The sequence below is a fragment of the Macrosteles quadrilineatus genome, unplaced genomic scaffold (assembly GCF_028750875.1).
Source record: "Macrosteles quadrilineatus isolate MER2022 unplaced genomic scaffold, UCM_ALF_1.0 Scaffold_7__1_contigs__length_78375512, whole genome shotgun sequence".
Classification (NCBI taxonomy): domain Eukaryota; kingdom Metazoa; phylum Arthropoda; class Insecta; order Hemiptera; family Cicadellidae; genus Macrosteles; species Macrosteles quadrilineatus.
In genome coordinates, this window is record NW_026542600.1 from 59,489,396 (window position 1) to 59,516,413 (window position 27,018).

Here is a 27,018-nt window from a genome sequence, read left to right on the forward strand (position 1 = left end):
CAAGCCTACAATGTTGAATTATAATGATGAAATAGATGGTAACCTATTCAAATGTTTAACGAAAATGCTGGAAATGGAAATTTATGGTGTTGGAATGTTACAATGTACATGCAGTAGTGTTAGAATTCTCGTTTGTTGATCAACATTGTAATTATTTATTCGGTAGCAGCCCTTTACATTTTATAACTCGTTTATCCATGTCTCGTGCTTTTGTGGTTTTATGTAAATAAATAAATTATGAATACTGTTATCGAATTTTTATCATACATTTATAGGATTGATGATAAACAATTTTTCATCCTATACTTTGTGGTTAGTTTCAATTGAAAACAGTTAATTTCAATGTCTGATATATTACAACCTTGACTTTGGGTAGCTATAATGCGGCCCTAAGGATTATTTAACAATTTATAACTGCTGTTCTATACGCAGCTGTTCTTATCCATGATATGTATTTAGGAACTTTTATTGTTTATTGCAAGACAAAACGAAGATCTGGCTCGGGTTGTCTATGCTATATTATTTTGTGCACTAAGCTTGGCAAGAAATATCTATGTACTTACAGGTTGACCCAAAATATCATTGACTACTAGCATTGACTTTACACAAAATATACCTCCAATGTGATATGAAAGTTTGAAGCCAACGAAGTTCAGGACCGTCTCACCAGAGTTTACTAGTGTATTGGGTTGAATATTAATTAAAACCAATGCAGTATCATAGCAAACAGCTGATTGATTTATCACTTCACACAGATCATTTTCATTAGTTGGTAGACCATCTCAACAGATTGCACCACGTATTTGGCTTCAAATATTTGAGAATAGTTTTATTATAAAAATTAAACTAATTACATTACATGGAAAGTCTATTCTGTGTATAGTCAATACTATTGGTCATGTGAAACGCCTTACTGAGACAGTAGGAACTCGATTAGACGCATCATGCAACCAATATTAATACGTAACATAAATTTGATAAATTTAATTAAATCCATCTCAAATGTTCTGAGCTATTTACCACGGGGTTCCACCTTATGGTGAATGCGAGTTTTGTTTTGGCAAATTCGCCATTAGGTCTCACGGTAGGATCTGGACCCAGGATCGATTTGCTTTTCCGTTTTGTCCCCAGATGCCAAAAACACCATCCGTTGAGTTTCATATGTATTATGCCCGTTGGTACGATAACTCGATTAAAAACTGATTACAATTAATGTTGGTTCAAATGTGAAAACCTACGTTTGTTCGAAACCCTTCGTGAACAAGCATGATGAAATGGAGACGGAGTTTCATGGAGTTTATAAGGGTAAAAATTAGTTTTATTCCCATTTTGAACCATTAAAACATAAAATTTCGCAATTTATTTCCAAACCATTGAGTAGACAGAGCACTGAAGCGTTGTTGTACGATCAATTGTTACGGAGAATAAGTAATCTGTTTCAGTTTGCTAGTTTAATGATACTTTTTGAATGAATTCGTTAAATTTATTCATCTCATATTAAGAATTTCAGTAAAAAACGCACTTTATAACTTTCCCTGTAGCAGCAAACCTAAATTTGGCTTATACCTAAAGTTAATTTATAGGAAGTAAATCATGCATATTTTAAGGAAGTGTTTGAGTTAATGCAATCAGGAAAACGAAAATTCGCTTAGTCTGCAGGTTACTGAACAAATAAAACATGTTGGTGATGGCGGAAATTTAATGGTTTAATTTTGTAAAATGAAAAATTTACAAAGTATCGTTTACTAAGAGAAAGTCCAAAGTTAAGATTTGTTTGATATGTACTATAATGTTTTATAACACTAACAACTCATATTAAAATTCTAAAGATTTTGTTTTAACTCACCAACACCATGTAAAGTTGTATTTCAACAATTTGTAATCCATTACAGTTCGTCGAGACTTGAGAAGAACCACGTGCATACAAATGGTTGACAATTGAGCTAGAGTCACGATAACTAAATAAATTGTTGGCAAGTCGGGCTGATTACGTAAGAATGTCAAGCCATATACCGTATATGAATAGTTTTCTTAAACTAATATTATTGAACGATTGACCATCGCAAAATAATCTTCAATTTGCACATTTACAAAGGGTTCAACTTAAGTTGGAAATCAAGCTCATTCTAACATTAATTTAAGAAATATATATTACAATTTTATACTCGGTTTCAACGTAATATTTTACTTTCTATTTATGCAGTAAGTATACAATTTTACTTGTAAACCACAAATAACACACGATCCTTACCCTTTAGTTGGTCATATGTAAAATAATATAGACATTTCTATCCGTCCATTTCGTAGGATTCTCTGAATGAGTTACAGTATTTACACATTAATATAATTATAGTTTCGATTGAAAAATGAGCTTAACAACTAAAAGTGTAAACACCAAACTCTAAAACATGTAATTCTTCAAAAATATCAAACTCTTTTAGACAACCAACGCCTCTAGGACTCATGACTTGGAACGGCAGCTGCTATCGAAGCAAATTTAGTGTATACCGGCGTTTCTGGTCATTAAATTTTCGTTTTGTACTTGCAAAAACTAAAAGTAAAGAAATTTGCAAAAAAAAAATATAACAATGAATTCGAATAGTCAAAACTATTTATAGCGTTTGGTCTAAGCATAGCCTTCTCTAGTACACAGAATGCCTATTAGAGGTGTGTGCATTAGAGGTGGCTATGGTCTAAGCTATTGGTAAAACCTTAAAGTAGAAAAAAATGAAACACCTTTTACACAACCAGATACTGTTCCTCTTCTAAAACCTTTAAACACTTGAAATAAAAGGCTAATATATATATGATACCTAAAATACGCGTGTACATCTCCTAATTTCAAAATAAATATAAAAAAAACTTCTGCTAATTTTGTATGTTTTATCCTCCTAACAGTGGTTAGAGTTCACTCTTTCAGGGTAATTAAATTTATTTTGGCGATATCCAAACACAAACAATCATTGACTTGCGGTAAAGCTACTTTGGAGGCAAAGCTTTAAACTCTCAGTTTCATTATTAGTTTTAGATGTAATGTTAAATTTCAGTAATTGGTACTTATATTATGAGTGATCATACTAATCTTTACTTTTACCTTTTCCGTTTTTTTTTTTTTTTTGTTTAGCTTTAATAAGACTTTTTACGACATAATTAAGTGTAAGGCATCGTCTAATGAAATATTAAAATGTAGTTAAATGAATTGAATACCAAGATATATTACATTTTGTACATTTATAACCAGGGGATAGTGCAATTTATATTTTCTTTTACCAAGGGATAGTGCACTTAATTTAATTAAAACCAAGGTATAGTGATTTTACAAACTTATACCATATTGAGACAGGCAATGTATATAGCCTAATGTAAGCAATCAATTTCTAGAGATAGAAAAATTTAAAAAGGTTGATTAACAAAAATCCATAGCAATATAGAACCACAAAGTGAATTCCATCCAGATGCTCCCTTACTAGTTTCTGGTACTTTTAGGAAGGAGACTCGGTATACAGGGTGTACATAAAGTCCCGCGTGGGGTTAATGTGTTCTGAACGATAACAAATAATTTAATAAGATTTAGTACATCAACACGACATCTAAAAATTTACTTTTTGAAGGAACTATCAGTCTTCCGTAAAATGTTTACTCAGCTGTTATGTTGACCTCAAATTTGTGGCATTGTATTCGTTTCATAAAGACATTTAATTTGATGTGCATATCGACATACGCTTAAATACGTTTATGATTGTCTTTCAAATCTAGCGGACGCCCACTGAGGAGGTAGCGTATACAGTAATTGCATTGCAAATTCAATGAATATTCGAACGGCTGTCATTTTTGACTCAGTTGTCCGTGAGTTCGGATTTGCGACAATGTATTCTAATAACTAAGACCTTTAATTTGATACCAAACTCAACCTATTTAAGATTTCCTTCCGACTAGTTGCGGGACGACCCCATCATATGACAGAAAAGTGATAGTTCCTTCAAAAAGTACATTTATAGCCGTCACGTATTATGTACCAAGTCTTATTGATTTGTCTGTTATCTTTCCGAACATATTAAAAGCCGTGCGGGACTTAATATACATCCTGTATAAGTCACAGCAAATATTTTACAGTCTGTTAGAATGTTCAGGGTCAGTTTAGAATATTTTTGAACTAATTATATGACTGTCAACTTGGTACGCCTTTTAGAATGATCCAGTTGTATATTTAGAACACACATTTGCAGCTTGGCTGATAACAATTGATTTTTGCAGCTAAACAACCCCCCAAATAGCACCCTCAATGTAGTATATCTACGATGCAGCCCTATGAAATTATAATCATAACTCCTATTAACTTACAAACATTTTTACAAATAGAAGAGTAAAGTAAAATAGAAGTATATATCTGAACTGATTAAAAAGACAACCATGTTGTTTTTTAATTAGAACCACGGCCAATAGTAAAGTACTGATTTTGTAATAAAATAATACGTACGATACTCTTGCTAGTGTATCACATTTCGTGTGTTACATACTTCGTTACAATAAAATGTATTCTACTAGTGAATAAGGTGTTATGTAACAATTATTTTATGATTGTTTACTTTCATATTGGAAGGATTTCCTGAGATTTTATATAAAAAATTTTATCACAAGAAACATAAAACATTAGCAAATAATTTGTTAGTGTTCACCACTACATTTTTAATTATTAATAAACTTGATTAAATTTTACAATTGTTTTATTTATCATTGGCATAAAACCGACTGCGGGCAGAAGTTTAATATTACGTGAATGGTTTTACTTTTTACTTTTAGAATTATGGTAAAGGGGATTTTTAAGATAGGATTTTGCTTTTGATCTCTTATTGATTTATATTGTTGTAGACAATTTGAATTATAGTTTTACAATAAGCTTTGGTGAAATATTTTAATTTCCTGCAGGTGCAAAGTGCCGGTAAGGATTAACAATAGGGTAACACGTGTTCAGAAAATGGAAGTTCATTTTACAGCGAACCGGAGGGAAGATGTTTGGATTATAGAACCTCAGGTAACAAGAAGGGTTGTGTTGGGGAAAAGCTGTTGGCAGCGTCGTATAAAAAATTACCCTGGGAAATTCTGTTTGTTCGGGAGATAGTAATTTGCAAAGAAACGTAAAAAAGACACAAACACGGGGGAGTGGGTAAAACACAAAGTCTTCTAAACTCTTCAATATCCTCAGAAATAAAAGTCTTAGGCAGGAAACATCGTTTGGTTTACTCACCCAGGTATCGAACTAGCGGAGGGAGGGGTAGTGACGTCACTTTTCTTAGCCAATCAGCCACCGGGATCAACTGGATTATCCTTCCTTGAATTTATTTCATCCTGAACAAATTGATCAACATATGTTGGTTTCGTTGCGGATCTGCAGACGTGAAATGGTTCTGTCTCTAATGAAAAGCTCTGCCTGATTAAAACCCAATTGTGTTAGAATTGAACATATTGGACTGGTGTAGTTAGTAAAAATTAATATTTATGTGCATCGATTATACATTTGTAACAATCTATTTACATAAGTGCTCCAAAAACCACATAAATACCCAATATACCAAAATATAGAATTCGTATTCAAATTAAGACCTTTATAAATTGAAGTTCTTTATTATATCAATCGAACGTCACCGACAAGTTTTGCAAAACGTTCAATGGCCATTAAGCTGTTTTTTTTAAAGTGAAGAAATCATATTATGTCGTTAAAATGAAGATAAAAATTCTGATAAATCCATAAACTTTTGCCCATACATGGAATAATCAGAATGTGAACCGTAATTATGTAAAATGTACAAAGTAGAGTAAATGCGTATTCATGAAACCTTGGCAAATAGCTTTGATGGGGTTTTTTCATTATGGACCCCTTCAGCATTTATTTGGTGAGTAGACAGACACATCCTTTATTCTGTGGTCCGAGATATGATTTTGTCACTAAAAGTTTATAATTTCTGTACTACTTATACCAGCCTAAGCCTTGGTTTTCTGTTCAAACCAACACAAACCTAAAGTTATGTCAAAACGAGGCTTGATCCTAATTAGATGTCCATAAAGATGAGGCAATTATATTAAATATACCACCTACTATTAAATGACCAAAAATGTGTTTGTATATTAGTTACGTCCATAGATATAATAATTGTAATCGTTTCATTTAGAACTTCCTGGATTTTGATAAATGTAAAAATAAAACAGTTAAGGAGTTTGGTTGTGAGTCAGACAAAAACTCTTAATGGGTAAATATTAAAAGTTATTTATTCTGTATTTATGTTGATTATAGAACATACTTTTCGTTAATAAGTATCAATATTTTTACACTTTTGGAACTGCCTACGTATCAAAACATAATTCATGAAACATTACAGAATATATAAACAAATATAATTGTGTTATAGTTATTTTTACGTCAGTTAATCATTTTTTACATATCAGGTTCATTAAAAGCACACCGTGTCAATAGTAATGTGAACCATAATAACCCAAACATATGTAATATTTTGTTACCACGCACTTCTTCCTTTTGCGTTAACCTTTCCAACTACTAAAAAAATAATCAAATTAGTAAAACCACATTACGTCTGAAAATCATGTGATAAGACGTAGAAAGATCGAGATAAAAATTTAATTTTCCCTTACAAATTCAACGAGGGACTTTAATTTATCTGCCCGAGACAGGGAATGAAAGGCTTGGTGCGGCTGGGTTGGTCGGGTGGGTTTAGGTTTATAATTAACTCCAAGCTTGCCGCTAATCTCGTAATGTCGCGTAGCGTGGTTCAGCCGGGTTCAGCGTAACCGGGAACAGTAACCAGCGTAGCCGGGACTACGCATGTCAGTATGGTGTTCCTCAGGGCAGTACCCTCGCACAACCATCTTATGTTTGTTTTATCAATAGCTTTACTTGTTTGAAACACAGTCTTGTTACATGGTGGAACCCATTATGGACAATGTTTAGTTGGACAAATAAATAACCTCCCCCCCTACTTACCACAGCCTACAACCCACTAACATGCAGCTGTTAAACAGTATTGTAAAACCACCCTCAACCCAAATTGTAAGGAATACGTGAATCGGTAAAAAAAACTGTGTATTTGGACTAAAATGGTTGATTTAAATTGGTAAAATAAAAATAAAACAGGTCAAATTTGCAAATAACGTTTTTCTATAAAATGTTTTAAATTGTTTCACTTTCAATAAAAAGATTATTTTTCTACACACGAACGGGAGAGCTGAAGGATTGCAAAACAGGTTAAAAATTTTACTAACGATTAAACAGTATTATAAACACTTGTGTTTAATATAGTAGTTAAGTGTATGTTACATCAAAATATGCTAATAATCAGTTTATAGCATAGTGCCAAGAGATTTTTGAATTATCTTCCTGTATTTAAAGAAATTTGTATGCCTCTCGCTGATATTCATTGTTTAAGTGATATTGTACATGTAAAGCCAAATCAGACTTATTTTTAGTAGCCACTAGCAGGAGTAAATAAATCCCTCCAAGACTCGTCGATGTAATGATATAAATTGTATTCTAGCAATGCTAAAATTCTATATACGTATGGAATAACATTATTAAACTACAAAGTACAACAGTACAGCAAACTGATGGGTGAATGTTTTCACAATGTACAATAAATGCACAATATTTGTTTTAATATAGAATAATCAGGTGAAATATAACAGAAAGAAAACACTTACGTGGGAGGGACAAGGTCTTTCATTGAATTAATGTTCTTACATGATTCAGCTACAAGCTCACGAGGTTAGTATTAATAAATATTGCTACGAGGGGGAGGGGGGGAGGGGTTTGCATGCCCACAGAACATTGGGGCACGACAGGGCAAAAAGTATAAAACCCTTTTATATTCCGAGAGAAGCAAAGTTTTAGGGACTAAAAAGCAGCGAACTCCACGACACGGATGCAAAATGTAGAGTACCAGGGGACCTGGGGCTATAAAAGAAAAACTTAGCCTTGTACACAGAAGTTGGGTTAATACGCGCATCTTGCGCGTCGTGTTTTTATTCATGAACCTAAGTACGGAATCTTATTATCCCTCCGAGAACTTTATAAATTTCAGATGTGTTTTTGCCCGGAGTGAATAGCGTGTTTGTAATCGAGTTTGGGAATAATTACCAAGAGTAATCAACTTTAACTCTATAGCAACAGTACAGCTTCAGCGCGCTGTCGTTATCTTGGACGTGACATTTTTAATGTTTTGAGAAGTCTTGATGATAAACTAACATTTTATAATATTTCCAAAATAGGTTTTCATTGGTAAAATACAAAATGAACTCATGTCTGAGAGTATACAATATCTCATACCCGAGATTATGTAATTTTGATTCAAAATAATGCCAAATAACAGTCAATGTGTTTTACCGGATGGTGTTGTATAGCTCGTAAAAGAAATCTATAAAATAGTATATACTACTATTGTACTAAGTAACAATTAAAGAATGTTTTTGTTTAAGTAAGACTGTGCAACAGCCAGAAGACTGTATAGGATAGGCCAGAGGCGACTCCGTGCCACAAGAAACTTTATGATTTACAGGGTCGCCACTAGCTCACCTTGAACTCCTTCCTATGACCGACTTTGGGTCTTTGGTCATGGTTCAGAAACCAAACATCCGAGAAATACAACTCCAGTATAGGGCTTGAAAATAGCTCTAGCTATTTGGCTGGTTTTCAATGTTGGATAGGCCTACTGGTTTGTAACGTAACTTTGCCCGATTCTAAAGCCCCTGGTAAATGTTTGAAAATATATATAGGTATAGGTAAAATTATACTGTTTTTACAGAATTTAAACTTTTGAATAATACACCTGCGTAATACATTAGCCAAGATGTATGGTTTTATGGGGAGTGATAGGAAGTATAAAGGAAATATAATATAGCTTTAATGGTCAACAAGGCTTTAATTAAATTAAAATAGTTTCAAAAGATGCACAAGTATACCCTTTAGGGTTGATTAGCAGTAATGTACTTATAGCGAAAGTTTAAAGTAATCGAAAAGGGGTGAAACAGAACCGTTAGAGAGATCTATTAGTTTTTTTCTCAAAAGGGTCTTAGCTTTAAGGACTCTTTATGTAGTTACGATTCAAATATGTCAAAATAATCACATTTTAAAGCTTGAGAGTTTTGAGATTTTCTTTGGAATTAACGCTAGCCAGTTGAAATTTCTTTGTAGTTTTTCGTAACATTAATTCTATTTGATTTGCACAATTAATTGCAGTAAACGTAAAACCAACTATACAAAGATAAATTTACCCATTGATGAGATGAAATATAAGTAATACTCTATTTTTGTTATTCTTGAACAAAAGTTACGTTAATGATCCTAATGTAGGTTGTTGAGCTAAATCTCATTTCTAACTTGCTCCGTGACTATTTACAGTAGGGCTACTGATATTTCAAACCTTTCCTGCTCACTTCTTTGACAAAATATAAAATATTCTCACAGCTGATAATTTTTTAATATTTATCAAATACGAAAAAAAATATTGGTTTTGGCTCTCATAAAAATGTGGTTTAGTTTGCCCTTCTTACCTTTGAACAATTTTTTTGGTCCTTCGAGCTCCTTTTTGTAAATTGTTCGGTAGATAACAATAACTGGGTATACATACCTACTTATGTAACAATGATGATAAATAACTCACCTGACACACACGCACGAGCTCACACCACTGTAACAGAGATAAGACACGTCAGTGATTGATAAGGACAACAATGGTCAAGGTGACAAAGGAGTTAGACTTTTAAAACAGCCGATAAACTCCAGGGTGTCTTCAACTCACTCCCCTCCGTGTAATGGAAACCTGCATACGTATTAGATATAGTTCTGGATACATAGCTAAGAAGTCTATTGCATAGTTGTACAATAATCACCATTACATGAATTTAAAATTTTCACACATTCATACCGACAAATTCAACACACGACGTATAAATTGACACATTCCGACAGTAAATTTGAATAGTATTAGCCCTAGTCGGTAAATTATAAATTTAAACTGACTACTGCGGGCGAACATGAAATTACATAATCATTGAATTTAAGTATGTACTTGATAAATAGTTGCAATTGATAACACATACTCGAAAAACTTAATAAATATTTACATACCTAAAACATTTTGAACAAAAAATTAAAATTAATAAATTGAAATTTTTTTAAATATTTAATACTATATAATTGGAATAGTAAAAAAGAATAAGTAATATCACTTAGAATTCCATTGATATGAGTTTTTTTTAAGGCACATTGACATTTTTACACAATGTATATTTAAAACCGTTGAAGACTTCTATCAACATTACGTTATTGAAAAAATAAAAATAAAATACTTACCATCATATACACATGCAATCTGTTTACATGTTTCCGATATGATTTTAAAAAGCGTTTTTAAGTAATCAAATAGTGCAAAATTTCGTATTCTTGTTGTATTATGTTAGTTTTAAAACAGATCGAATGATTCCACATTGAATTTTAGTATTGTTAACAATATGCATTTATTAGCGTAAAAAGAAAACTCCATAATCTTACTCTCAGTGTATCAAAATATTCGGTTTATAAAGGTCGTTTATAAAAATTGAAAACCGTTCGAGTTTTACGCCCGGCCCGACGGCTATTGTTCAAAGAGTCATGAAAAGTTGCGGGACGCGGATACACTTTAATAAGATCCTTCAATCGGTGTATTTGTATTCAACAGAAGCCATCTTGTTACCCAAGTAATCCGCGAGCAGTTTCCATAAAAAACAACAGATTGAGTTTGTGCAGCCCTAAACCTTGATCGGACCTGATATGACGTATGGGTAAGCCCTCCTTTATATGGCATATCGTGAGATGGATCCAGGTACGCCTGTCGAGATTGTTTCTGGATTTACTGTTAGGGAGTGTAAACTAGTAGAGTGACTGTTGGGAATTCGATTAAACTATAAATTAAATAACAAAGTCAAAATATCATCGAGTTAAATATTTAGTAAAGTTGTCAAAGCAAAGGATTTAAAATTTCGTGTATACTTCGATGCAATCCTTTAAAACATTTATTTTAGTTCGGTAGACGGTTAAAATGATGAATCGGTAGCTTCTTTGACAAATTACCTTAAAAATATTGAGTGGAAATATTTAAATGTTTTTTAATATTTAATAAACATAGCAAAAACTATTTGTTTAGTTTACAGTAATACATATAGTTTTTTATTTACTATTAAAAAAGGTTTACAATCTGAACACACCACGATAGGCAGAGTTTCATCAGGTTTTGAATGTATGCAGTATTTTAAAGTTTATCGTCGGATTTCAAGCTCAGGACAGTGATGTCGTGGGTTCTGATTCTGGTACCTGCCCCAATTTTTATAAGTACAGTTCGCCCTTGTATTGTACCTGCTCCTTGCTTTTCTGTACGTTCCACGCATAGGCCTCTGTGGCCATGTGGACAGGCAAATGCAAGGTAAAAGAATATGCCAAACCCTTAAAAATAATTCATAACAAATCTAAAATACTTACCATATTAAAAAACTAGGCTGAATACGACATGGACCTTTTTAGACCGTTTCACAATTTAAAAAATTATTTTCAGGGGATTGAAACATTATAATAAAGAATACTGCTAATATATTTACAAATAGAAAAATTTTAATGGCAATGTCTCATGTATGCAGAGTAAGCAAGATCTAAATCCACAATTGGATGGGAGACAGACACAATAAGAGTAAACAACCGAGAAGAGATTTGAAACAATATTGAAATACCACCGCATGAAACCACATACCACGCTCCTCACTTATACAACATGCAAATCAGAGCTAGTTCACTGCTGCAAGTTTCAGCAGGGAATCTATTCAATTTAAAACCCAAATCAAGTGAAATATTTTGTAGTTCACGCGTAACAAACATTTTATTTTACTGTATATTAGTTTGGATCTATTATATTATAAGTAATATTTTGGGTTTATTTTATTTGTACGTTGCTATTTACTTTAGTGATATTTACTTTAGTTGCTGTAGCAGAACCCTTTTAATACCCTACATAATTCAATCGAATATTGCTGTGTTACCAACGATTGTACGTTTGATGCATTGATTAATCGTGCATAACTATTACCCGCCGTGCCAGTTTTAATTCAGCAATACAATATACTTAAAGGTAAATGTTAGGTAAATATGTTATGGCAAAGTATACGCTGGTGATATATAGCTTGCTACGATATTTGCTCGTTGTTGTGGATGTAATGGTAATCGAACCCGACCCTCTGACACCAAAGTTCGAGATTATATTTATATTTGTTTTTCAAAGACCCATAACCTATTTTTCAAAGAATATAATTTAGTATAATTTTGAGTTGTTTCAGACTGTTATATATTAATATTGTCATTAAACATCAAAATACCACAAACATAGACAATAATTGAGCATTCAAGGTTTAACTGGAGCTATTAAAACGAATCCTCAAAATTCATTAAATAACAAAATCCAGGCAACACCCTTTCATTTGAAACCTTCGTTATGAACCTATTCAACTGTTTCGTTTAATTAAACAACAGAATGAATGCATATTAATCGGATAACTGTGAAAATATTCACTCACTTAATTCCATTTAATATCTGAGCAAAATTAATAAACCCCGAGAAGTTTGGGAATAAAAGGGTTCTTCTGATTTATTAAAGTTGGAACATTTTAAATTTCAGAACTTGGAAGGTGAAGTTATTCTACAGGTAGGGAGATGAGGTTTTGAGTGGGAGGGGAAGGAGAGAAAGAGATGGAAAAGGATGGAAGGATTTGATCCTGTCACGCAGGACGTCTGGCAACAATCTATAGGCGCGCGCATGCGCTCTAGCGGCATCCTGCCGAACCAACGCATCGCCGCCATCTTGAAACGACACCATTTAGTCCAAACTTCAATATTAAATCGGCAATTAGCTCATCCCCAGGTAAAGTTTCTTCCGTATTGTCTTAATGTAAATAGGTGTTTGTAGTTGTAGTCTACACGTAGAAGGGTGCCAATAGAATATGTGTTATTGTGATGCGAATCCACCATTTTGGCTTCTTTATAATCAATAATTTAGAGTCTTTGGATCCTCCAGCAAAACACTTCTCTTTTATATTGTTTCAATACGGTCTCAATAGCAATATTTATATTGTAGAAATAACTTTAGGGTAGAAAAATTGTGCAAACCCACTATAATTATAATTAATAGCTTCAAGTCAATGTAGTAAGCCAATGTAATTAATTTATAGATCTTTTATTTAGTGGCGAGATTAAACAATGCTTAGTTATCATTATAAAACGTAAAAATTTTGTAACGCTATGTAATTGTTTTGCAAGTGAATACATTGACAGTTTTAAGAAAATCGTTTGTTAATAAATTAAGACACTTGTTCTAATTACACCCTTGTCACATTGATTTCTCTGTATTTATCATCCTTAAAGTTGAATAAATATAAAATGAATGCTTGGATGCTGTTACCATTACCGGTACATTAGATTCTGAAAATGTAGATACAGTTCTTGTTCATAGAGATATACATTTATTTCATAAAACCTTAAAACAATCTTCATATAAGGTATATTTTAAGATACCTGGTATCGGTAGTTATTCCATATAGTTTCTTGGTCATCCTTTTGCTTACAGTTTTTAGTTACACTTTACCAATATCTCAAATGTTGATTTAAATGTATACTTTTTTACAGACAGGTTTTTCCTTTTAAGCATAAATAAACTTACCATGTCAAATATATCTCGTACCTGTAATAGGTCAAACATTAGGTAAATTTAGGTACCTAGGCAATAGGTAAACCCGTTGTAAATGAACTTTTATAATAAATACAATAAGATATTTAGCAATAGACTAAATCTTTAAATTATAATAAACCAACATATTTAATATTCCTCCTAAAAGTATTGTTCTAAGTCTGGAGACGTTTCATCTGTGTTTGATGAAACAACCAACAAACGTTTTAGTAAAATATTGAACAATTAGAATTTTATAGTCTAAAACAAACTTAATATAACAAATGTCTTAAGCAATGCTAGATAACGCATTCCAGTCTTAAGAATTCAGTTGGTTCCCTTATTCGTAATTGCAATGTATGCTATTACATAAAAAGTAAACAACAAAAGACAAAATGTTTCATTCTAGTAAAACTCCCAGTATTTTATTTGTGTTTGATGTCTCTATTTATCTTCAACATCTTTAAGAAAAATACTAGATAAAATGTTTTTTTTGTAAACTTTTAAGTGCAATTTAGTCGCTAAAATTTAATAATCTGATATTATTTTTGTCTTTCTTTTTGGTAATCGTAAGTAAACTAATAATATCCTAAACTAAATAGTGATATAGTTTTAATGTAAATAATACACGCAGTAAAAGGTTTTTACTAAAGAAGCATTTTCAGATAAACACAATCTAATTTTCAGGCGAAATCATGCTATACAACTACTAAACAACCTCTTAAAATGCAACAAAATCTGTCTCATTTAATCAAATTTAAGAACACAAAGGCATGAACTAGATATATTGATTAGCTTTCAGATTATAATGACCAAAGTTAATATAACAACTAGGCAAGGATTATTCTTATATAATGACAAGGTGCATACAAAAAACCGGTGTTAAATTTGATAGATATACATCAAAATTGTAGTATATGAGTTATATGTGCACTACAATTTGGTTTAACAAAGTAAAAACTAAAACACAGGATGGTCACTATAATATATACAGTTGATGCAAGTTTCATTGTCAAGTAATAACAATATAATCTTGAATTGTAAAACCTGCTGTGCTCAACAATTTCTAGGTTTTACAGAGATTAAGTGAGTCACCGTAAAATATTACCTACTGGACATTTTCCAAACTTTGTACTCAACAACAGCGATTTTACTTCACAAATTTAGTGATTATGAAAATGCCAAGGAATAAAACTGTAAACCGGGCTAAAGTAATAAACAGTTTCACTTGAATGTAAACAAACAACATTGTGAACATTTTACAACTCTACTCTACGAAATTGTTCTCTTGAAAGATCTCGACCGTTCTGCAGATGATATTTCTCGTTAGACGAAATTACCCGAGTCATAGAGAAATCAAAAATATGTCTGGAGAGATAGGGTAAGGACCCGAGACATAAACTGTACATCAGGAGTCTATCTGTCTGTCTGTTAGTATACGGTGCGAACACGTTGGAAGCTGCTCGTAAAATATTCCGGGTATGTTGTCGGTGAAAATATACAGACGTATCCAAGGCTGGATATGTTCTACCTGCAGCAACTACTCCAGTTGTAATTTAATTGTCAGCTGCTGTCTACTGGGTTCCTTCAAACAATTTTACAAATGTAAAATCAAATTGATCAAAATGAACATTTCTGATAGCCAAGGGTTTATCTATTACTGAAAAGGGGTAAAAGTAAACTTGAGAACTGGCACACTACGTATATGCAGTCACTTTAATGTTAAAATATGCTCATTGCAATGTTTCCACTATTTGTATTACAGTTACTACAAATAGTGCACTTGATGCATTCATGGCACCTTTATGGCAGTTTCTGAACAAACTTTTTTTTAGTGACGAAAGGTTTGAATTATTATCTTCAATACAATTTAAGCCGATTGTATTTCACAGTAAAATAGTTCTGTTTTAAAACGACAGACTGTCCCTGAAAAATAACAGGTTTCTTTGTTATACTGTATCATATAAAATAATTAAATGAGAACGTGTTCACGAAATTTTCTTACCGAAAAACTATTCATTTAGTTTCCTTTGGTTGGTATTAACACTTAACCTCATCTAACATCTAAATAATCGACATTTTACATCAAATAATTAACTACGTGTAAATAATGAGTATGCTAAAATATTTATATATTCATTGGATGATAATGTGTTTTTCTAATACAGCTTGTAGAAATTACATTTAATTTCTCCAACTCACTGAAACATAAGTCAAAAGACATTCATAATAGAACAATACCAATACTCACTTAGACTATGTAGACTTCCAGGCAACAGCAACACTGATTGACAATCATTTGAAGCCCCTGACTGAGAATTCGGGGCTACAAGGTACAAAAAGTAGCGCCAACGCTCTGCATGCACCTCATGTTTTTGCTCCTCGAGTGCACACGACGCATACTTTTTGCCCGCCCTCTACTTAGTCCATTGCTGGTTTTTACTGCACCCCTTTGTCCAGACTTTGACCGCTGTAACTCTTGCCCTTGTTAGTCTGACAATCACACGCATCTCTTGATGTTTTTCTACTTCCTGGTAGAAGAGCGACAATTCCTCACTCATACAACGACATCAAACAACCTATTTGAATGAACTAGAACTAGACAATAACGGGGTTTGGGGACGGATAAAAACAAGCTGTAAACCTCCAGCAGATAAAAACATTGAAGCTATTATATGTGCACCAATTCTAATTAAATAGTTGAACGTTTCTCCGAAATGAATAATGAAATTTAATAAATAATGAACGAACACTAAAATTGTGGATCCTTAGTTGAATATTAGGAGACTATGAATGAAAATAGCTTGGATAGTATACGACAATTTGCAAGAAATCGTTTCTCTAAAATATGTAAAACTTTTAATTTGCCTGAATAAAATCCATTGATATATAATATGTTATCACCATTTTATTTTATCCTATAAAGATCTTAATTTCATGAGAATTTTCTTCAAGTATAACAGAAAGAAATGAAATTTTGTATTCAAAATTCGTCAATCCTTTCTTAAGTACATCGCACGATTCGTCGTAATTGGAAACGATTTGCATATTTTAAATACACACAATATATAGCTACTCTGAATATTTAAACCTCAAATAAAATTACTATGAACATCTCTTAGTACAAAATATACCGAAAGATTTTCGCAAATCCCTTTTACGATAAAAAATTCAACTCAAAAATAATATTTCATAATTACTCCAGGGATTGTAAGTAAACAGTCGAATTTCTCATGACTGTTAAAGCCTTTGTCCCTGGGGAGCGAGGAACGCCGAACTGTCAAACTGGCGTCTGGAATTTATTCGTCTACATTTTTACTGTTTCTTTTTGTCAAATTGTTAAAGGAATAATCCGGATCTCGGGGATTACATAGTCTGCGGAATGAAACTTGGAGTTGACCGATTCCACAATAAGTCCGTCCGCAGACAAATAAACGGAGTGCACATACAACTGATGCTGACTTACAAAATCTGCGATCTCTCTGGCATCTTGGACGCTTTCAGCCAGATGAGTTGTAACCTAGTTATGGTTGGACAAGGGTTGTGCATTTCCAACCCTGGGACCTGGTTTGTGTTTCAGGATAAACGAACTCCCTTGTTTATAAAGTTGAATTAGCAATAATCTGGGTTACGCTTTTAATTAGAAAACCCCTTAGTTAATCGATTAGCACACTTAAAGTTGTTGGATAATTTATTTACAAAATGTAAGCTAATCAACAACTTCTTGAAATCGTATGAAATTCGAAGGTTTAAAATGTGAGTCGGTTTCGTCCTCTTTAGCCGCTTAAAACTATTCGGAAATTCAAAGATGAAATGTTTTTTTTAAGTGTTTATTTTATTCTATTACAATTTGTATTGAAGCAAACAAAAAGTATACACTACATAACAGCCTGCCGTGCATTATAAACCAAACACCTAATTAGTAATTCAGTCGAGATGTGTGAAGAATAGTTATTCAACTTTACTGGTGCGGCTAATTAAATCATATTTCAAAGTTAACCTGAAAACTAAGCGAAACATTTATATGCCATTCTTCCTCAAATTAAAACGGAAATCCTCGCAAATAAGGCAGGCTCCTGTGAATTAAACAAGATCTAGATTTGAAAATCTGAGGAAATGAGCAAACCGCGCCGAGAGACTGGTAAAAAGAATGAACGATGTTTTTATTCAACGCCTGGTGCTAAAGATTCCTCTTGATTTACATAGATAGCGTTAGCGTCGACACAGGGTTGATTATTGATTCTATCAAGTGAGTCCAGCATTCCATCTATATTGGTCCACTCTGGGCCGATTGTCTCAATTGGTCTCTGGCTACATTTACATGTCGAATCAGACAATGACTGGTTTACCATCTGGAAAAGGAAACTTGATATGTGACTGGTCAAAGTAGAAACTCTTTTGTAACGGAGCGTTTAAGATTTAGGATAAAGCGTTTCAACAAACAAGAGTATCCACCTTCTCATACATTTGTAACATAGTCTAGGGAAGTTTAAACAAAATGTTATTTGTAAGTCTTTAGTTTTATCCGATTTCATAATAGTTAATAAGAATATTAAATACGCAAACAGGCAGATACGTAAATATTAATTGTCATGATTATTACTATAGTGTGGTGGCTTAGAGACAAAATCAGCAAGGATCGTGACCTGATGGATTAAAGCTGCAGCTTTTGCACATTTCTTCCATACCCTAAATACAAACAATTTATGGGGGGGTGCCCGATTTTTAGGTCCGCCATCTTGAAATACGACGCCATCTTTGTTTTCTTTAGATGAATTGAAATATTCATTGAAAATGGCTTAATATCACCCAAAAGAACACATTTACGCCATTTTGTATACATAATGTTTTGTTCACAATTAAATTTGCTATAAAATGAGATAAAAACCATTTCTATAACTTAAATAGTCTTTAAGATATAAACTGTTAAAGTTGAAAATTTGATATATTCCTCTACGCTACATGTAGTTTTTGCTATATATCACCCAAACGGTCAACGGTAAGTATTCGTTAATGAGATATATTTTATTCGTAATTAAATTTGCTACAAAATGAGATAAAAATCTCCAAGGTAGCTTAAATAGTTTTGAGGATAGAAACCGTTGAAGTTATAAATTGTATTAATTCCTGTATGCAATAGGTCCGTATATCTTAAAAGTCCTCACCCTTTGTTTTTCCTGCACAGTGCGCGTATTGAGTTAGAAGACTGCAACTTCACACATCAATAATGGACCTAAAATAGTACTTAATAAAGTACTTCTTTACTTTCCCCCCAAGCGGGGTCGGCCCACAAGGAGTTAGTTGAAAATCTAAAATAAAAGCATAGGCTAATTAAACTTGACGAGATAAAGTCGAGATTTTTAGGAATACTGTTTCCCAAACGATGTAGTCTTGGTAGCGTGCTGTTGTAGTTATGTACTGTAGAATGATATAATCCCCTTTCAAATAGGTCCTGGAATCAGGATGGTCGTCTGGAGCAGCGAAAATTGATTCTGCTCAGCAGCTCAGGAGAGTCAAGTTCTGCAATGAGAATGTTTCTCAGGAAAACCAGGTCAGCAATACTCCTTCGAGAACTCAAGTGGTTTAACCGAAGATGCTGTCGAAGATCCTCAATGGGTAAATCTCTGAATGGGTGTCCTAGACGAAGTCTTACGATTCTTAAAAAAGAGCTGCACTCTTTCGATGTCCTGTGAAAGACCAACTGTATAAATGGGGACCATTAAGGAGAACAATGTTCCAACAAGGGTCGCGCTGGCTGAACGAATAACACCCTTAATGCCCACACAGAGAAGCCATTTCTGGATACTCTCAGAATGAAACCAAGTGCTGAGTTCGCTTTCCATAAAGTTAACAGGTTAACAAGGAAAGCGAACTCAGCCCTTGGTTTCATAGATTATAATCAGGGTGTAGAGATGACGTGAATGATACTCCAAGGTCGTTGACAGAGGTGGATCTAGCAAGTGCTTTCCCATTTATTGAATAGTTAAAAGGAGAGTTTGTTGATGTCCTGTTGAATAAAACTACCATGCACTTGGATTCATTCAAAAGCATTATATTTTGTATAAACCACATATTGAAATTCCAATGATGTCCTGTTGGAGGCACTGAAAATCTTGTAATGACTTCACCTCTCTGTATACTTTTTCATCGTCAGCAAACAGCAATTGTCTAGAATCTTTGACAACGTCAGCCATACCATTAATGAATATTGAAAATAAAATGGGTCCCAGTAGCGATCCTTGAGGGATGCCAGAAGAAGCTTCAAACTCACAAGACTTCACTCCAGCAAATGTCACAGTTAAAAAGCGATTCCACAAATACGAGTATGATTCAGTGATCCCCGATCCACCAAGCTTTGCCACGAGATAAGTGTGACTGACACGGTCGAAATCCTTGGATAGGTCATAGGTCCAAACAGACAGAATCGTCTTTATGGTTACGAGAAAAGGCTTGTATAATGTCATCATGGTCCAGAACTAATTTGGTCGAGGCAGATCGCCCTTTCTTGAATCCATGCTGACACGGCACGATGACATTGTCCAAAGAGAAAGAGGGTCTATGAAGTAGAATTGGTTGAAATAGCTTAGCCAATGTCGGTTGTATCACCACTGGACGATAATTCTTGACATCAGATGGGCCACCTTTCTTGAAAATTGGTAGCACATATCCATTTATTTTTAAGAACCTGAGGGAACTTTCCATGCTTCATCAATGGGTTGAAATTAGGGATGGACGGGATTGAATTTTTAGTTCGGGACGGGATTTTTATTTCCTTCCCGATTTTCGGGACGGGACGGGACGGGATTTTTTTCTGTGCATAAAAAGAAAGTACTGTATTGCAGTTACCAAAAAAAGACATACGAAATCAATTTTTACCATTTGTGGCACTGATCTATAAAAACCAAAAAATGGGTAACAATTTACAGGTACCTATAGTAACTTGGGACTCGCGGGTCACGGGGTGATCGTCTGGATGACTCACGGTCACGGCGCGATCGTCGTCATGACTCGCGATCACGGCGCGATCGTCGGTATGATTCGCGGTCACGGCGCGATCGTCAGAGCAATTTTATATGCATTATTCACCTATGCTTTTAATTAAGATTTTCAACTTACTCCTTGTGGGCCGACCCTTGGGGGGAAAAAGTCAAGAAGTACTTTATAAAGTACCTACTATTTTAGGTCCAGTATTGATGTGCGAAGTTGCAGTCTTCTAACGCAATACGTGCAGGAAAAACAACGAGCGGGGACTTAAGATACACGGACCTATTATTGCATACAGGAATTAATTAAATTTATAACTTTAAAAGTTTCTATCTTCAAAGCTATTTAAGTTACTTTAGAGATTTTTATCTCATTTTGTAGCAAATTTAATTACAAATAAAATATATCTTAATAACAGATACGTACCGTTGACCGTTTGGGTGATATATAGCAAAAACTACATGTAGCGCAGAGGAATGTATCAAATTTTCAACTTTAACAGTTTATATCTTAAAGACTATTTAAGTTATAGAAATGGTTTTTATATCATTTTATAGCAAATTTAATTGTAAACAAAACATGGTGTATACAAAATGGCGTAAATGTGTCCTTTTGGGTGATATTAAGCCATTTTCAATGAATAGTTCAGTTCATCTAAAGAAAACAAAGATGGCGTCGTATTTCAAGATGGCGGACCTTAAAATCGGGCACCCCCTCATAAATTGTTTGTATTTAGTGTATGGAAGAAACGTGCAAAGTCTCTAGCTTTAATCCATCAGGTCACGATCATTTCGCTAAGCCACCACACTACTAAGCATAATTCAAGACTTTAATTTATAAGTCAAACATATATTCAATTCCCAACGGATATCAAGTAGGTTGATATTTTGAGCATAACAACAATACTGTTTAAAAATGATCGGATATCAAATTTACCTTCATGGAAGTTTTTTATTACTTAAGAAACGAACCTTTAATAATAAAGTTTCCAACCCACCATTCTAGAATTTGACATCTTATAATTTATCTTTGCCCCTCATAGGTGCCAGGTACCGATCGTTGGAGTAACTACTTTTATAGTAAGCTCTAGTTATAAATGCTTCATTAATTTCCCTCATTATTTTACACCATCCGCCAACTTTTCAAAGTAAACCGCCTAATATGGAATTAATGCGATTTGAACTGAAACCATAATGGCCACTGGACTGTCGGAATCCGCAAGCTTATTTACATGGGAAAACGCTTCATTATCATAAGATATCGGCCGAGGCGGGGCTTCATCTCTTGGCGGTGGGTCAAGTTTCTGACACATTTGGCAGCCCGCTGGATTACATTGTGGTACCGCATAATTTATTGTAATTTTTGTATCGAACTCTTCTCGTGCCAACTCTCTTTCTTGTTTATTTTTAGCCGTCCACGTTGAACATATTGACATTTTAAAAACGTTCTTGCATTCTGTTTTTTAATTAAAGTAATTGAATAAATGGGCATCGTTGAATTAGTTTCTCATCTGGTTTCTCTTTTACCTCAACCCAAAACGTGTTTAAGTTTATTTTATTTTAAACAAAATAGTGTTAACCTTAAACATCAATCCGTGTTTTATCTGGACACCTCTTAGTAACGGATTGCGGTAGTATTTGTTACTATAAACCACGTGAGGTTGAATAAAAGAGCTTCCTCTTAAAGGAACACTAAATTAATACAACTATAACAGCAATTAGCGATGGATACAATAACCTTAAAGAATAAAAGGGTCAAGCTCTACAACGATAAGGTAACTACATAATATATACGGAAGCATAATTAATAACATATTTCGATATATTTGTATCTTACAATTTCATCAGTTGTGACATGCACAGTAAAACTTTTTCTTTGCCGTGTTTTCTCGAAGTAAATTGAAGTCCGCCGCGACTACCGACATATTATTTGCTGGCTATAAACCTAGGTCCAATCCCACAATACGTAAGCCAACCCCAGGTCCGGGCAAGGATAGGTTTGTTCGGTTAAGCCCCGACGTAAACTCCAAATTTGATCTGAGATCCGCCCCCCGGGAGTCACGCGGGGTCGTGCTCCAAGGATACATCAAACCTACGTGACGTCACTGCCGAGCAATGGCTTCGGTAAAAGGGATATGCTGTAGCGGCAAAAAATGACCCAATTTACTTTAAGACGCTCCTCAGCTTTTTTGTTGTTCAGTTAAGCGTAGGGCCGAACGGTTTTGTTTCTTATTAGACTTGCCGGTTTATGCCCCGGCTTTATGTAGGCCCCAACTTCGACCGTTTTAAAAGTTCCTCTTCAAACTTCGTGAAAAATATAAAGAGGAATTTCCTTTCCTAAATAATATCAGGGAAGTTTCATTGAAATGTTTAAGGACCTCGGACATGGAATCTTATTTAAGTTGGAAAGTCAATTACATGGTGTTTCTCAAGTAAGGGACCTTTATATGTTAGTAATTTATTTTTTATAATTATTAAACACATTCGTGTATTTCTATGTGATAATTACATGTAACGGAATATTCGAGAATATGTTTTTCTATTACTTTAAATATTGTTCAATGTCTCTACTATAATAGTAATTAAATATTCATAACACATACGTGATTTGCTTTTATGAGTTATTCAAGTCATTTATTTCAATTTAGACTGAAACAATTGCCTTAATTATGTCAATTTTACGTTTCATTTTGCGATATATTACAATAAAATATGTAAGTATTGGGTTTAGTTGTGAAAACTTTCGAAACATATAAAACAAGGCTTACTCCCCAAAGGTGTTAAGGGGTATTTTTAAATATGAATTTCGCAGAGTAAATTAGTTGTTTTAGCCTTATTAGGTGAGTAGACCTCGAGCATGATTCGTTTAATTTGCTTGTACATTTCAATAATGTTTTAGTTTACTTATGATAACTGAGTTATATGAACACCAATTATTTTACAGTTTTTAACGAGGTTGTCTTTTGCAGGAACCAACAACATGAGGGACAAGAATAAAAAAAAGAAATTTCAAAAGAAGACATACATTTCATGAATTTGACATTAGGGAGGAATCGTAATCTTTTAATAATCCTTTAATAATAGCATTGTTATACTTTACTAGTGGGTAAGTATACAATGATTTCAATCTTCATGTATCAAATACATCTATAATACTCTAAACCAAACTTAAGGAGTATAAATTAAATTTGCATTCAAACATAAACCTAGATATTTAGCAAAACTGCTACAGCATCTTTAGAACACGTTAAATAATTTATTAATGCGTAAGTGTATAAATATTGAACAGTAGTATAATCAAAATGTAAACGTGTAACAATTATTTAATTGTTCTAATATATTGCACGTTAGTTATTCAAGCGTTCAAAATTAATTTAAATTGCAAGATATTTAAGTTTTTCAGCCTATAAGAAGGAAAGTCGATGGAAGTGCAATTTTCTGCTCGAGTTGACCTTTTCAGCGTGATATTTGGAAATGCCAAGAGATGAGGTTGAAGTCTTCCCTCTCTCTCATACCACTTACACTTTCAATTTAATATAAGGGAGGAACTTAACACATTCAACAGAACAAAAAACTCTCGATGTGCAGGGTAAAGTAGAATTGGCTTCTTCATTGATACAGAACAAAGGAAAAAGTGTTTTTATAGCCATGTATAATATTTTCTGGATCAACTTTTCACCCCATTGGTTTTTTGTTTGTCTTCGCCAAAAACACAGAACTATGAAGTTTTTATTTAACTTCGATGGTATTAGACAACAATAATTATTTGACTGTGAAATTTCAAACCCTGATAGTAATTATTTAATTAAGATCCTATAAGACTGAAATAATTCAGAGGTCTGGTATTCGATACTTCTCACTTTCGGCCCTCTTTCACTTTTGTATGCAAAGGCAAAGGCTTACAACTACATGTCATGATATAAGAAAATACTCATGGAATTTAAGACAAAAATAATTAATGTTAATTATTTTTAAATGGCTCCCATTTTTTTGGAAAACATTGGGTTAGAGTAACCACATAGTGTAAACTATTTGTCCTTTTTAACCAATAGAAATACAGAGAAACAAAAGTATTATAGAAAGCGCTATTATTTTATAGCTGCAATCAATTTATTACATTTATCGATCCATCCCCTTAAGACGTTGACGATTTCGTAGCACTGCATAACATTAATTGATGGCAAAGTCAATTGTTTGATTCTTTTACGTCAAATTTATCTTTGCATAATATAACATTACTTTACTGCCAGGTAGATTTAAAATCAATATCGAAGTGAATTTTAACTATCCAAATAAAGCAGGATGTACATAAATATTTCACTGTGTATAATTCCAACGGGTGCTATTGACTAAAACAGCACCTGGCAAAGTAGTAATCTGGCAAAAGAAATTAGGAGGTCCTTCAATGAAACTACGTGCAATTTTATTAAGAGAGAGGTTCAGATCGTGCATATAAATCAGCCAGAGGTTTCTTCTTGTTTCCAAGAATTAATTAAACCTCTTCTCGCTGATACTGAGAAGAACACTTAATACCGTCAAGCTCAGTTAAGTAGCTCACTCGTTATATCAAGTAGAATTATTTAAATCCCCCAGGTCATTTTGTGCTTCATGAGGTATTTTAAAGCAGCAGTAGACTTAAATGATTAAACGAAATTATTAATTTTAAGTGATATAACAAATGCTTTAAAAGGTGTTTTGGGATCTGTTAGGTTTTATACAGACCCGATTACGTGAAAACCATGATATAAACTGTTAACACATATAAACCAAATTTAGTATCACATGTGTTTTCAGCCGTCCAAACCACGGTAAATGTATATTTACCTGCAAGAACTACCTTGTATTTGCAGGATACATATCCACGACATCTTTCTGTTTACATATTTACACAGATAAACCAGAATTTCAAGTTGTTCCGGCATTTTTCGAGAAATGTTTTAGATTCTTGTGGGATTTCTCCAGTTTTCATAGTTGGATGAATTAAGGACCTCCCGTATGATTGTCAATTCCCATGCGTCCTTGGTATCCTTGTCTATCGTATAAATCCTACCATACAGGATACGGCAGCCATGTCACCGATGCCGCCAGCTTACGAAACACCATCACACATCTCTACGACGATGGAGCAAGTACGACAAGTTCCGTTGGATGACCGGTCGACAGTCGTCGCTCGATCAACATAAATTACACACTAGGAGACTCCATGCAGATGAGTTATTTCATAATTAACATCTTATCTCTTGGGGAAAAAGAACCTTCGCGTAGATAATAGTTTGAGATGGTATGAGGGATTTCACCGGTGGATACCCAAAGGTCAAGAAACTATTTTGTAAAGCTTCCACGCCTTTTAGTTATTCGAGGTGTCATTTGAAGATTATACATTTTTGAAACACTCTTTTGATTTTACCATAATGTTCTCTCATTTTGAACATAAATGTCAAAGTTAAACCAAAGTTTAAAATTTAGAGCGAGATTGAACTTCACCCTCAGAACCATAAGTTATTTAAAAGTTATCAGTGAAGTCTGCCAGCAACCTTACTTATCCACCCTCTCGTTCCTTTAAACCCTGACTTCCCCTTTCACTCTGACTTTGTAAAGAGGAATATTTTGTAGGGTGAAGGGACCCCCTGAATAAGTACACGGTGAAAGGTTTGTGCAATAAATCCATATTATATTATGCAAGTGAATGTCAGGTCAATCATTGTTGTTTGATTTTCAATTAAGCAGATCGAAGGAAAACCGTCCCAAACATGTAGGACATCAAGTATATATAATACTAATTTTACTGGCTGCCTAAAAGATTCTAACACTTGTGAATACGATTAATACAAATTAATTACCATGTGTGTTTTTGCACAAATATCGTGATTAAGGATACTTGTGTATTGTTTGAGACCATAAAACCAGCTTGTTACATTTATAATTTTTGTTAACGCCTAGTTTCGTACCACACTGTAGTACCTGTTACGAAACTAATTTATGCTTACAAAATAGCAATACAAAAGGGCATTCACGTATTTTTATACTATCGAAGTATTATGTGCTCTACATGCACGTACATTTTAATTTAAACTATCAGTAGTTTTGTCTTGTACCCAAAAGCAAAATGATCATCAATCTAGGTCTTACTATCTCAACGGTTACAACTAATTCCTTATACAGAATAGTCACTAAAAAGGGAACATTAATGCTCAAGATCTAACAACCGTTTACAATCTAAACCTACTATAAAACACCTCGGCAACATAATCTACAAACCTTTCAATAAATTTACGTGTCTAAATAAATGT

General features: G+C 33.5%; 1 protein-coding gene across 1 annotated transcript in view; it reads right to left on the reverse strand.

The window, feature by feature from the left end:
• The window catches only part of LOC128999033 (uncharacterized), a 499,696-nt gene that overhangs the window by 395,490 nt on the left and 77,188 nt on the right, over positions 1 to 27,018 (reverse strand). Inside the window, exon 3 of the mRNA XM_054425390.1 lies at positions 9,665 to 9,692. Coding sequence (XP_054281365.1) covers positions 9,665 to 9,692 — 28 coding nt within the window. The remainder of the gene's footprint in view (positions 1 to 9,664; positions 9,693 to 27,018) is intronic.